General features: G+C 42.1%; 1 protein-coding gene across 2 annotated transcripts; it reads left to right on the top strand.

Annotated features, from left to right (window-relative positions):
- The first annotated feature begins 464 nt into the window (after positions 1–464).
- Positions 465–10602, top strand: LRRC34 (leucine rich repeat containing 34). 2 transcript variants are annotated; one of them, XM_030494940.1, is made up of 10 exons: positions 471–875; positions 1768–1892; positions 2062–2126; positions 2918–3001; positions 4594–4722; positions 6122–6217; positions 8100–8254; positions 8348–8503; positions 9922–10048; positions 10321–10602. In XM_030494940.1, the coding sequence occupies exons 1-10, from the start codon at positions 697–699 to the stop codon at positions 10522–10524; spliced, it is 1320 nt and encodes a 439-aa protein (XP_030350800.1). In that variant the 5' UTR covers positions 471–696; the 3' UTR covers positions 10525–10602. The 2 variants fall into 2 exon arrangements, with proteins under 2 accessions (XP_030350801.1, XP_030350800.1); XM_030494941.1 differs by lacking the exon at positions 8348–8503 and having other exon boundaries at positions 465–875.
- Positions 10603–14118: the final 3516 nt, after the last annotated feature.

Below are 14118 nucleotides of genomic sequence, written 5' to 3'. Positions count from 1 at the left end.
CCTGCGTACAAGGGCAGTAGTGAAGTCACTAGGAGGATTTATTTGGTGGAAAGGACCAGCACAGATGCCTTTGAAGTGACTGCTAATCCATGCAACCATGGAAATTTTTGCAAAGGCTCCTCGGAGACTGTGGGCATTCGGCTGAGTAAATACTCTGGGGGTGAGTTGACGAAGCTTCCCCCCCTGCAGGGGCTGGGCACCACACATGCGGCCACTCTCCGCTGCGGGGAGGGGAAGGGTGGTGTTGGGGCACCATGCCAGGGTCCTGGGCTGTGTCTGGCTGCCTTTGGCCGCTCCCTCCTGGAGGGCCTCTGACACCCTCCTTGGAAACAGGCTCCATCGCCAAACATTGTTAACCCTGGGGCAGCCTGGCTGGCCCGCGGGGCAGAGCTTGCCTGTGGGCTGGTCACCGTGGGTTGGCGCAGGGAGAGGGCGCAGGTGGTGTTCGCTCAGGTAGGCCTGCGGAGGTCTGGGCCTCGCTGCTTTACAGGGAAGAGAGGTCCTGCCTGTATGAATACTAATTCTGTTAGCTCAGGTTTCTTGGAATGGCTTCAGAAACACAGCCACAAATCCACGGTTTTAGCTTGTGCTTCTCTTGTCTGTTATTCATGCATTGCATACCAGCACTTGTAACCCCTTTCAGACCAAGCCCAGTTTTATTGCTGTGCAGAGCCCAGCACAATAGCGCTTGGGTCCATGGTGATGTTGCTAGGCTGCAATAACGATGCGGTAACGCTTTGTTTTGTTTTCCAGCAGGTCATGTCAGTTCGCCCAGATCTTCACCAGCACTATGTGCAGGTCTGCCAAAATTTGGGCCAACCTGAAAACCCTTTCATTGCTCATGTGCTTCAAGAAGCTGATAAAAATGATGAAACGTAAGGAGATAACAGTGTGTTTCAGATGCTTCTGAAAGTCTTAAACAAGATAGCAGAACAAGGAGTTGAACAGTGAGAAAGTTCATGCAGTTTCAGGCTGAAACACAAATCATATTTAGCATTTACTGCTGAAGTTCTGGTTTGACTCATCTTAACTTCATCTTGGCAGAAGTTTGTAGCTATATATCCCTCTGGGCAGCTTTACAAGCAGTGAAATCAAAAAAGTGAAAAATGTACAGAATGGTGCCTTTGTGTCCCTTAAAGAAGCCAAACCCAGTGTCTAGTCATTCTAACTCCCTTCTTTTTATCTCACTCCTGTTTAAAAAGCCTCAGCTGCATACAGTTAGCTTCCAGCTGGTAATGCTTCCCTAAAATGTCTCTGAATCCTGCCAAGTTATTAACTACCCAAATTCTCTCTCATTATGTGTCTAGATAGGGCTTCCTCTCACGGATGCTCCTGGGGTCAAAGTTAATTATCCTTTGGAGCAAAAACCTGAGAAAATACAGCATGGTGAAATGGTTTGTGTTAGGTTTTGATCCTGAGGGCAGGATAGGGTAAATAAAGGAAAGGGAACGAGTAAATAGGAGACAATGAGGTAACCTCCAGGACAGTCTTTATTTCCATCTGCCTTCCCCTCACCTTGCTTCTTCCTGCTTTCTGTGCATGTGTGCTAAGCAGCTGTCCAGTGTCTTCAGAATATCAAAAAGGACAGGGCTGAAGTACAGCTTGAATCACATTGTTTGCCATGGTATTACCAAAGGTCGCGGCAGCAGGTAACTGCATGCAAACACATCAGCGAGGGCAAGCCTGGATACATTTTTTATCTGGAGAGAGAATTCATTTTTTATAGCACTTTACTTCTCCCTATGTGCTTACATTTTTATGTTGCAGCACATGGACAAAAGGTTTCACATTAAAAATAGCTGGAAATAGTCATCTAGTGCCTGTGCAGAGAGTTACAGATGACAGTCTTCAAGTTCTTGTCTCTGTCTTACACACTGCTGCGTTTGTCACAGGTAAGCTTTTTTAATATGTGTTTAAACATTGCTGTGCTAATATAAGAAAAGTTAAAGCTGTCTGGGTTTTGGCCTTAATTAAGCTTTATTTCTTTTTTTTTTTTTTTTTTTTTAGGGATCAGTTAATTGTAGATATGCATCTGTCACATTCTTCATTCATCTTTTTCAGGTTTGGATCTTAGGTATAATATATTGACTGATGCTGGAGCAAAGATCATGGCAACATTCCTCCAGGTGCCAAAGTGGTGTTCATCTTTCAGCAACTTGTAACTTATTTGGCTATGATAATATTTATACGTGCTGTATTGGAGACAAGAATGCAATTATTTGGCAAAAGTCTAGTATTTTTTAGTTTCACATCCAAATCCATCCTACGAAAATCTCAGATTGTATTCTCTGGGGAGATTTTTCGTTTCTGGTAGAAAACCCTGGGACATTGGTTGAGGTGTCCAGAAGAAAGAACAGTTGAATAAACTGCGGGGCTTTTAGGCTTACGGTTCAGTTCAACAAAGGAGGTAATGGTAGCGTCAAATGTACCAGAGCCTTTGTTTTAGATACTTACCACCTCTGTTAGCCTTTTTGTAGGTCTAAACATAGAAAACTTTAATGCTGCTATTTTGTCATTGTAAGCACTGGAATAGAGATGGAAAATGGTCAGTTGCTATTCGGAGCCTGTGTTCTTGGCGCTCAGGGCGTGCCATGAAGTTTGCAAAATGCCTGAAGGCCTGCATCTGAGCTTGACCACCTGCCTCGTTTGGTCATGCTGAGCACTTGGGTTCATAGGTGGTTTCTGTAAGTGCCCTGAGGACATGTTTTTACATGCTGCATGTTTGGGTTTTTTTTTGCCTTTTCCTCATCATCTGACACACTTTGGCATTCTTTAACTACTTCTCCAAATCAGGGGCTGTCTGAAATGCAGTAAAGGACAGAGGTGTTAAGTACATGTGTGATGCATACCCTCTTTGAAAACTGCAGGTTTGTTCTGGAATAAAGTCTGATTGCTTTCTGATTTGTTTGTTCCTCAGGAAAACTGCTCTCTGCGGTACCTCAACCTGATGTTTAATAATATTGGCACAAGTGGAGCAGAGCTGATAGCGAAAGCACTCCATGTGAGTATTTGCCTGGCAGATTTAAACAATGGTATCTGGTTTGATATTTTTGCTTTTGATGAACTGTACTAGCTGTCCTGCCAACATCAGAGCTGGCTGAAAGGGCCCTCTGTCTTCAGTCCATTCAGTGGTTTGCTGGATCACAGGGACTGCTTGTTTTCCCAAGGCAGACTTCAGAAATCAGATTTCACACCAGAGAAAGTTGCACTGTGCTGCCATTAACACTTAATTATCACAACTATCACAGCTGGATTTTTCTGAGTGAAAAATGTTCTACTGTGGGATATACAGCGCCATCAGTTTCTTCCTTTAAAAGAAAAAAAAAGAATTGCATTATGTTTGCCTGTACCTTGATGTCAATATTTGTCTTGATTCAAGATGTCGGAGACATGTTTTCAAAACTTTGCCTTGCAGCAGCATCATAAAAACAAGTTTGTTATTTTTAGTGTGGTTTCCCAAGGAAATGAGGCTTGTGTGCACAATTTGTTATGTTTGTGAAATGAGACTTCATGTGAGCTCTCTCTTCCTCCTGCACAGTCTTTGAACTCTGAACTGATTTCAGCTAAATTTGAGAGGCCACCAAAGTGCTAAGCTTGTACAGTAGACCTGGGCTTGCAAGCAGCCCCCAAAGCTCTTTGTGCAGCCCCGGCAGCATTTGCTGGGTTTGATGAGCAGGCAGGCGGCAGGACCCCTGGGCTGCATGGGTTCCTGCTGCCACTGGACCAGGCAGGGGGATCCGGGGGCGAAGATGGGGTGTTTTTGAGGGAGGGAGAGGGAAGGAGATGCTGTAGTGAGGTACTGCATCAGGTGAAGGTGTGCTGAGGACATGCGGAAGACATCAAAGCTGTATAAAACCAGGCTTCATTAGTTCTGCTGCTCACAGAACTACTTGGTTTATAATCTCTTCCTCAACCATCATCTCCGGTAATAAGTGATTATGAAGGAATTACAAATACAAACCTACTCTGCATTGCATTTCGGGCTTTAACAGTTGAATGGCTGTTTCATATCCATTGAAATTCTGTGGAAGGTGAGGGGAAAGATGCTGACTTTTCTAGACCTCTGATCAGAACTTTATGTTGCCAGTGAAGTCTCCAGTCCTGCAAAGACTTACACACTGGTTTGACTCTACTAAGTAGTCCTACTGAAGGTGACTGACTTCACTGAGCTTTGACTGGCCATGTGCTTTAAAAGACCATGAAAAATAAAGCAAATTATATTCTTCCTTAAAACACTTACTAGATTTAAATCAGTTTTGATATAATTTGCATTTCAGATGCCAATTCAGGCAGAATTATTTTGGCAGGTTTATTTAGGCAGGATTATTTCTGTGAGTGTGAGATTTGTGAACTTGGGAGAAACAAAAGTTTCCAAATACTCGAGTTTTGCTTCCAGACTCATGCATTTCGTTCCACTGAGGAAAGCCTGAGCCAACTGCTTAGTCAGTGTTACCACTTAAACACAATTCTTCTGGAGGGTTGTTTTGTCTTTGTGTGACAACCAGCAGGATTCACAGGGGGAAGGACAGTGTTGTTTTCAGGCCGTTTCAAAGGCATTGATTTTTTTTTTTTTCTTGTTTTTATTTTGTTTAGGGGAATGAAACTCTTCTGCATATGAGAATGACTGGGAACAAAATAGGAGAGAAAGGTGGGATGTTCTTTTCTTCAATGCTACAAATTAATTCAACCTTGGAGGAGTTGGATCTTGGAGACTGTGATACAGTGAGTAACCCAGTAAAATTACCAGCAATGACCTAAGTCTTTCAAGGGTATTACAAAGGTCCTGTACTGCTTAATTAGGGGGAAATGCCATCTGTTGACATTGATTTTTACATTTCGTGGTAGCAATATAGAATATTGCAGTGTGTACTTGGAAAGCGTGTTGCATACACCTGAGAAGTCATAACTGATGATATATTTGAGCCACTATTTGAATTCCGGGGGAATTCAAGTGCTTGGCTTTCACATTTTCTGAGATTTGTTTCTGCTGTTCATTTTTGTTGTGCTGTCTATGTCTTGTGTAAGTCATGTTGAAGGAAGGACTTCTTATTCCCTGGAGGTTCTTTTCCTTCTGAAGTACGCAGTGCACCTGAAAGTAGCCCAGTCCCATAGCTCTGTTGCTCCTATCAGGCTTCAATCCATAAAGGACATAAACACAACAGTGCTGAATTGAGCAGAAAGGCTGCTCAAAATCAACCCAATTTGATCCTAGATAACCTGCTGCCTCCTGGAGTCAGTGAGCAGGGAGAGTTAGGGGAGGGTAGGAACGGGTCCATGCACTAAACAGGGTGCTTCCTACTCTAGCCAGTAAAAAGCCTGTGGATAGCTTTTAAAAACCTGTATTTGTTTCCTTTAATCACAGAATTTGCCCCTAAGCTAGAAGGGGGAGTACCTCAGAAAGTGTGAAGGGTGTTTCGAATACATAAACAAGGGAAGTGTAGCCAGTGCAGGATTTATTTGAAAGCTTAATGTGTTTATGCTTGGTAGGGAGTTGGTAGAGAGTTGGTTTAAAATGAAATGGCTTTGGTTGTAGACCAGCCTAACTGGAAAGTAGCACAAATATAAATTAGTGAGCAAACTAGAAGGAAATAAATAAAAAAAAAATATAATCCAGGTTGGCATGTATTCTGGACTCACTTCTTTGTACCACATTATTCACATTTACTATGAATTTACCTAGTAGGTAAATGTTAGCTAAGACTTTTACCACAGACCTCAGGGAAAACACACAAGGTAGTTTTGCTTCATAGATTAGGAAAACCAAAATAGAGGATCAATTAAATGGATGAGTACCTTTGAGATTCATTATTCTTGCTTTTTATTTCCTGAGTTGCCAAATTTCCTAGTCATTTGTACTTCTTAGACTAATACCACTCTATTATTCCATAGGGAGTTGGCACTGGTATTATCAGAAAATACATTGTGTGTCTGTAAGCACTTGCCAACTGCATTTGTATCTCTCTAGAGTACATGGAGGCAGAAAGAACAGTACTTCCAATCTGAGCCCATTTGATGTTTTTGATCTTCTGACAATCAATTCTAGGAAGTTGCGATAATTTGGTAGTTTGATCGATACATCAAATAGGTTTTCTCTAAAGAGTTTGTTTATTTTTATTTCCAGGGTGTGCAGTGTCTAATAGCAATAGCAACAGCCCTGAATCAGAACAAATCTGTCAAAGCAATAAACCTAAATCGTCCTTTACTGTTCAGCCAAGAGGTACGTAAGTAGACTGTAGCATTAGCTCAGTCAGAGAGAAGTAAAGTCGGTACTGATGCCCTTATGTACATCTGAACTGCATGGCTCTCTGTGTTTCCTTACAAAGCGAAGTAAATTGTTGCAGAAATATTCTTTTTCTGTGCCAAGTTTTGTGCAGTCACAGGCTGCCCCGGTTTAACTAGAAGGTGAATTGTTAAAAAATTGCTTTATTGGTACATACATATTTGTTAAATCAGGGGCTAATGGAGAGGGCTTGGTACTGGAGAACCAAGTATTCCTTCTGCTGTTACAACGTGGGGAGTTTCATGCATAGTTCAGGAAACGAGGAGAAATGCTGTTTAGCAGGAAATGAGGGGAGGAACAAAAGACTGCTGTTTATCTGGGCAGTGCAATCCCCGCAGCCTAAAGAAGAAAGGCACACTTAAACAATATGCCATAATCACTGGTCTGGGTGGTTGTTTCACTAAGTGAACTCGAAGCACAAATTTAACAAATGAATGAGCCTCATCAGTGTAAAACCTACGACGCATTTGTTAGCTAAAAGGAAGACACAATCCTTCCGGAACAATCGAGCACTGAAAAGAGAATCTACACGCACAAATGCACAGAGCTGTGGGGTTTTTGCTTGCAGGCATGCAGCTGCTGCTCCTGGTTCGTCCTGCTGGTCCTGAAGTCTTGGCTGTAGAGCTGCTTGTGGTGGTGGTTTCACCAAACTGGCAGCAGTTCTCAGGTGTCTGCGCTACGGGCAGTATTCTCCTGATGGCAGGATAATGAAATTAAACTGTTGTGAAGGCCAGATCTTCCTAAATTCCCACAGTTTAAGCAGATTTTAGTTGTTTCTTTTAAACTAAGACAGGGCTTGATCTACCTAACCCTAGTTTTAGAAGTCAATTTAAAATACTGCTATTGAAAATCTAGGCCAGTAGGGGCATGGTCTGCATCTGTGGGAGATTCTACTTGCAACTCTCTAATTTTCTGAGGCCTCTGGGTTGTTCCCTCGTTTTTGGCTCTCAGTATTTACTCATTATTTTCTTAACAAAACACAACTACTTCAAAATGAACTTAGTCTTACAATGACAGAAGGTACTTTTTTTCCTGTAGCAATCCTATTTCTTTCGACGAAATAATAATTAGCATCATAACAAAGTACTTTTAATGTTAGCGAAGACTTACTCAAGCATTCAGTTTAAAAGCAATGACTGGGAGGAAAATTATTTAGACATAATGATTCAAACACTGATGCTTTTGGTATCTGCAGGGATGTACATAGTACTATCGATGTGCACATCTTTCTGGTATTTTATTTATTTATTTCAGTATAATCCTAATATATTGTTTCCCAGTATTGTGTATTGTATTAAAAATAGAACAATAGAACACTACTGATGACCAAATTGACAGGCTGAGAGAGCTGGGCTTGTTCAGAGAAGAGAAAGCTCAGGGGAGACTTTAGAGCAGCTTCCAGTACCTAAAGGGGACCTACAAAGAAATCTGGAGAGGGGCTTTTTACAAGGGCAGGTAGGAATAGGACAATGGGGGCTGGCTTTAAACTGACAGAGGGGAGATTTGGATATTAAGAAGAAGTTCTTCACTGTGAGGGTGGTGAGGCACTGGCACAGGGTGCCCAGAGAAGCTGTGGCTGCCCCATCCCTGGCAGTGTTCAAGGCCAGGTTGGACGGGGCTTGGAAAAACCTGTTGTAGTGGAAGGTGTCCCTGCCCATGGCAGGGCGGTGGAACTAGATGAGCTTTAAGGTCCCTTCCAACCCAAACCATTTGATGGTTCTATGAAATCTTTCTGATAGTTACGCATCTTCCTTTTGCTGAAACAAGACCACATTTTTTCCTAAAGTACAGCTTAATAAAACTCAGCGTATGTTCTTAGGAAGAGACCACAGTTCATCTAGCTCTGATGTTGAAAAATAACTCTTCTCTTGTGGAACTACACTTGTGCAAGCATGAAATGAAAAACTTTGGTGTGGAGCAACTGTGTGAGGCGTTGTATGAAAATTCCAGCCTGAGATACCTTGATCTCGCCTGGTAAGAGTTATTAAGTGACATAGCCCTGACTAATATTAGAAATTCATTTTCTTAGCACCTTTTTTTAAAAATGTGTGCGTCTCTCTCTTTCAGTAATAAAATAACCAGTAATGGTGTAAAATTTTTGGGAAAACTACTAAAATGGAACCAAACCCTGCAAATCCTAGATCTTAATGCAAACCGAATAGAAGATGATGGAGCCATCTACCTGAGTGAGGCCTTGACTTTGTACAACAGGACTCTTCAGGCGTTAGTATTTACACAACTTCCCCAGAATCTGCAGGTGTAAGGAACTTGGGCTTTGCAGTGGCTGAACTGACATCAAAGCTGTGTGCTTTGATGTGGATCAAAATAGAAAAGTCAGGAAGTTCTAAAATTTTTGGTCCCTTTATCCTTCTTGGGGTGAAAAAAACATGACAGACTGGGTGGGATTCCTTTGCTAAGCATAGGTATTTCCTCCTATAAGAGTTGCCCTGAGACCTGTGCTAGAGGTGAGCCACAGGTCCACTTAGAGCCTTGCAGCTGGAGGCGAGGCAGGACATACTAACGCATTTTGTGCAGCACAAGAGGCCTGTGTCTGGTAACTGAATGAGCTAAAGGAGTAAAACACGAGGCCAAGACATGCCATTCAGTCCCACATGCTAATGCCTTGTGTTTGCTTTCCCACACTGCCAGGACTACTCACAACTCATTTTATCTTTCCTTGTACTTCCTTTTTTTTGTCTTGTATCCACTGCTGTGTGGCCTGACATACACCTTTTCTTCTGTTCAGGGATTTTTGGGGCTGATGCTTGGCTCAGTTTTGTAGTGGTTCATCTTACATGTGATTCACAGCTTTTACAGTCATTCTAAGGGGTGTGTGGCTGGGGGGATGCAATTAGATCTTGTTAGTTCTTTTTGCATCTTCAAAAGCATAGGTCCGTGTGGCTCACAACCAAAACCAAGCAGGAGCTGTACAGTGTTCAGAATTTTAAGATAATAAGATTCCATGCAGGGATAAGGCACTATATTTGTTGATTCTTATCTTCCACACTTAAGAAAATCCTCTAAGTTAGCTTCCGGGTGAACCCAAAAGAGCTGTAATCTCTCCATCAGGGTGTATTTTGTAGCCCGCATTAAACCATGCGCCGGCAGGATGTAAAAGCTGATCAAAGGCGTTACCTGAAGCCATTAGTTTTAAGTAGCAGACTGAGGAGGTGACGGCTGCTTGGTGCCTCTGAAAGCCTTCCAGGTTCACTAATATAAAAATAACTGCCACTGCACAAAGATCAAAGCTTAGCCTGGAGAAATGCCAGGGCTTGGGCTTGCAGGCAGCGGAGAGATGAGACCTGGCCACCACGCAGTCAGTCACTGAGACTGAATAACTAAGTAGTGAACAACCTGGCTGCACCAGTCATGGAAATGCATTGGGAAACAGTACAAGTCCATAGTCCAAACCGCCTTTTGCAACTTGGGAAAGATTTTATAGTAGGACTGTCCTTGATACAAATAAATAATTATATTATTAATAACAAATGTAAAATTTCAATATACATATCAGATATATAATAATATGTAATAATAAAATATAAAATAAGAATAAATCATAGTTAAACTCTTAGTTTTAAGCAAGAGATGGAAATTCTGTGGTTTGGCACACATTTGCACAACTGTTTTCTCTGATTTAGGTTGTCAGTAGTAAGCAACAATATAAGTGGCAAAGGGCTTGTAGCTCTTTCAGATGCAATGAAAACAAACACAGAACTTTCCTGTATTTACATCTGGGGGAACAAATTTGATGAAGCCACCTGTATGGTAAGTGCTTGCTTCTGAACTCTTCTAAGAGGGTTGGGGTTTGTCCTAGTTAATGTTTACCATCATTGTGAAAACTACAGCAATTAGTGAACAAGATACTTGATTTACTATGTGGCTTATTTAATTATAATATGGTGGTGCTGTAATGAGACTTACTGGACATAGCATACTGAAATAATCAAGTACTCTCCTGTTGTGTGTTATCTTCTAAAGCCTTCATTGCAATCAAAGGAGAATATTCTGTATCTCATTCTTGGTTTTACTCATTTCAGGCATTTTCAGAATTAATTCAGATGGGCCGCCTGAAGCCTAATTGTACAGACGTGGAGCCATATGAAGTGGATGGGCACGTTTACCTTGCGGAGCTCTCCCATGGCCTGCAGAAGCATTACTACTGGACACCAAGTTATTGGGCGGTGACAAAAAAGGATGCTAATGCCAGTCTGGCAATTGCAGCTGTTTCAGAATACTTGTGAGTGAGGCAGCAGCTTGAAGCATTCTGTATTGCTTGAGCTTTTCCTATCTGGTTTCTAGTAAACAAGATTGTATCAGTATCAGACTTGCTGCATGTTGTTTCTTCAGGGTCTTTAGTCTGGAAAGAATCTAAACCTGCTCAAAATGGCTTTAGAGATAAAATATTGAACCAATGCCTTTAAAATTTGTTGATAAATGACAGCCAATGTATTAAGAGCCTGTTAATATGAAAATGCATTATTCCTGCTGCAATCATTTCTATTGCACACCATCTTCTTTGCCTTACCATGATTAGCTGTAGTTCCAGGGTTCCTGGGTGAGAAATTTAGTGAAATGACATGCTCAGAGAAAAACGTTTTCACCATGGCAGTGCACCAAGAGTGACGCTAGGTATTGCTAACAGTAATGGAGAGTAAACCAGCCACTGCCTAGAGGAATGTGAAGGGTTTAGACTGCGGCAGTGTGGAGGCATGAAGTGGACTCTCAGCAGCTGCACTACTCTGCTCTACTTAGATGACCTTCTCAGACCAGGATTTTGATCAAATGCTTCTTATTTAAAAAAGATGCAGGGGCTGGATCAGAGGAGCTGCAGAGTACCTGAGTGGAGTATCCTGACCACCGGGCTGCTGCAGATGAAGAGCTGCTGTTGCCCTTCCTGGGCTGTGATCTCTGCAGTCAGGTTTCCAGATAGCTGGGAGAGCCCATAGGTAATGTTACTGCATCTCTGCAGGCTGGAGTACAGCCAGGCAAAGACTTACACCCAGGACTGCCACTGGGCAGCAACTTTACTTGACAGCAAATCACATATGCTGCAGAACAAGATTCCTGCTGAAACAGAGAGGTTCAGTTAAATCCGTTTGTTGCTACTGTGCTCTATATACACTCTCCTTTTACTTAGCAATGGTGTGCTTTTGATCTCTTTTCAAGAGAAACTTTTTTTTAAACCAAGTTAAATTAACTTAAGCATTAAGCCACTATAATGCTGGGACTTTACAGCTGGTATTTTGATTAGCTTGCAGCTGTATTTGTTTTTTGTACAAGTGACAAACACCCCCCAAACTTGGTGTGATTTCTTCCTATCTCTTAAAAACTGATTAAGAAGTAGCTATGTGGCAACTCCTATGCATGAATTAGACAACATATGTATAAAGTGGTAGTTAAACATTGTTTAATGGTTTGGGTACAGACTTTGTAGAATTTTGGGAATCACTCAGCTTGTTTCCTTCTTCCACCCACTCTGCTCATACCTGTAGAAGTGACTAGACCTATGCTTCGAAACAGAAAAAGTCACCAAGTAGAACAGCAGAGGTTTGCTCAAAGGCTTTCACTAGTGCATTCTTGTGTGTCTAAATGTGCCTGTTAAAAATAGTGTGAAGTAACAGAATAATCCATGAATATCTGCGCACGCAGGCAAAAGACCTACGAGATCGAAGTATGGGGGGAAAAAGATAAGAAAGTAATTTCAACAATGACACCTAAGCAGCAGTGATGGTCCCATTCTGTTTTACCACAGTGGTAGCATAGAATCAGGGAGATGCATGAATGCCCCTTACCAATCTGCAACGACCAAGGTGGTACTGATAGCTGCTGTACATGGAGGTGTTTTGTTATTCAGTTGGGTATTTTTCATTCTCCAATTACAAATTAGCCAGGCTCCGTTCTTCCAAAAAGCACTTTGTATCATAAGAGGACTTAAGAGGTAAGCCCACGGAGCAGGTGTGTTAGGTACATGTACCTGCACAGGGTCCTCCTAACACGGACTGGTCTTGTTAAGCACAAAGCCCACACAGCACGCCGAAAACCCTGTTCTAGAGAGGAGTTTATCTTTTAACTGTGGTTAAACCGGAAAAACAGAGCAATGAGAACAAAAATTGAGGATACACTGAAAGTGACTGAGAACAAGCTACATGCTATGAAAATTCCCAAGTTTGGTAATACAGTCTTATCTAATTATTTTAGAAGTCGGTGTTTTCCTGAGCATTGCTGCTCCGGAGCACTGCAGGTTACATTCCAACAAAGAGTACTTTCTGTACTGAGACACTGATGATACAATTTCCTGCCAGAAAGGCCACTACAACATTCAGATCAAGGTATATTTTTTCCACACACCTTTCTTTCTCTTGTATTTGTACAAGCATTTGTACTCTCTCTGAACCATTGTTTAATAGCAAGATGCATAAGAGCACTCTGCACTATTGACAATATCCATAAAACTAGCTCACGTTATAGTTTACTTTGATACTCCTTTATAGAAAAGGGCTGCAGAATAATTCCTACTGAATTTTGTATAAACAGCTTCCTGCACACTAGAATAATTATTTATGCAAAACCCTGTATTGCTTAGAGGCCTATGCCAGAGACATTTACTGTCTTCCTTTCTGTGAAAACCAAACCTTGAAATTCTTAAAAGATGTCTCTTGTGTTCTTTGGACTTAGAGAATTTTTAGCCACGTTATTCAGATAAAGTTATTCTAGCAAGCATAATCCTGTTCAGTTAACCACTGCTTCAGCTTCCACAGCTTGTGGAAAGGCAGCATTTTTGCCCCAGTTTAAAAGGAAGGAAAATGACTGATCCAATATACCAGTGGTACAATGCAGGTCCCCTGAGTCCTGCTGTGTGCTCTAGTCACCACACCACCTTCTGTAAAATGAAACAATCTATTAAAAATAAGATACAAATTCTGATAAAGAAATTCACTGAATATCTACTTTAGCATTAAAAGTACATCTTCAAAGCACTCTGTAAGAAAACACCCCCCAGACACCTCAAAACAAGTGGAAAAAAATTAACGTAAGAGTCATTATGCTGGATGGTATTTAGAATAACATTTTTGTTTAATTCAGTTTGAACAGACCCAAAATACCTTCTATGATGAGAATCAGGTGTGTAATGCAGTAATCCCTGCTGTGTTAGTGTGCTGCACCACATGTCCTTCTGACAGGGTGTTTGGTGGTGGTTATGTTAGACTGCTTCCCTCCTCCTTTTGTTGCTACCCCTTTGTTGTGGTTTGAGCCCAGCCGGTAACTCAGAACCACGCAGCCACTTGCTCACTCCCCCTCTTCTCCCCCCCGCCCCCCGCTCCCGGAGGGATGGGGAGGAGAATCGGAAGAATGTAACTCCCACAGGTTGAGATAAGAGCAGTCCCGCAACTAAGGTATAACACAAACCACTACTGCTACCACCAATGATAATAATGATCAGTGAAATAACAAGGGGAGAGGATACAATTGCTCACCACCCGCCGACTGATACCCAGCCCGACCCGAGCAGTGACCTGGGCCTTCCGGGTAACTCCCCCCGGTTTATATACTGGGCATGACGTGCTGTGGTATGGAATACCCCTTTGGCCAGTTTGGGTCAGGTGTCCTGTCTCTGCTTCCTCCCGGCTTCCCCTCCTCCCTGGCAAAGCATGAGACTGAGAAAGTCCTTGGTCGGAATAAACATTACTTAGCAACAACTAAAAACATCGGTGTTATCAGCGTTGTTCCCAGGCTGAAAGTTAAAAAACACAGCACTGCACCAGCTACTAAGGAGAAAAATGACTGCTATAGCTGAACCCAGGGCACCCTTTCAGTTACAAACAGGAGACACCAGG

Source organism: Strigops habroptila, chromosome 8 (assembly GCF_004027225.2).
Source record: "Strigops habroptila isolate Jane chromosome 8, bStrHab1.2.pri, whole genome shotgun sequence".
In the NCBI taxonomy this organism is placed as follows: Eukaryota; Metazoa; Chordata; class Aves; order Psittaciformes; family Psittacidae; genus Strigops; species Strigops habroptila.
Note: the sequence above shows the minus strand (reverse complement) of the source record. Positions and strands in the feature narration are given on the sequence as shown.

Excerpts from the sequence above, each read along its gene's own strand:
- LRRC34 (XM_030494940.1), top strand. The coding sequence starts at position 697 with ATGGTGATGTTGCTAGGCTGCAATAACGATGCGGTAACGCTTTGTTTT. Across the intron at positions 4,723-6,121 it reads ATCTTGGAGACTGTGATACA|GGTGTGCAGTGTCTAATAGC; the intron begins GTGAGTAACCCA and ends TTTTATTTCCAG. Across the intron at positions 8,255-8,347 it reads AGATACCTTGATCTCGCCTG|TAATAAAATAACCAGTAATG; the intron begins GTAAGAGTTATT and ends TCTCTCTTTCAG.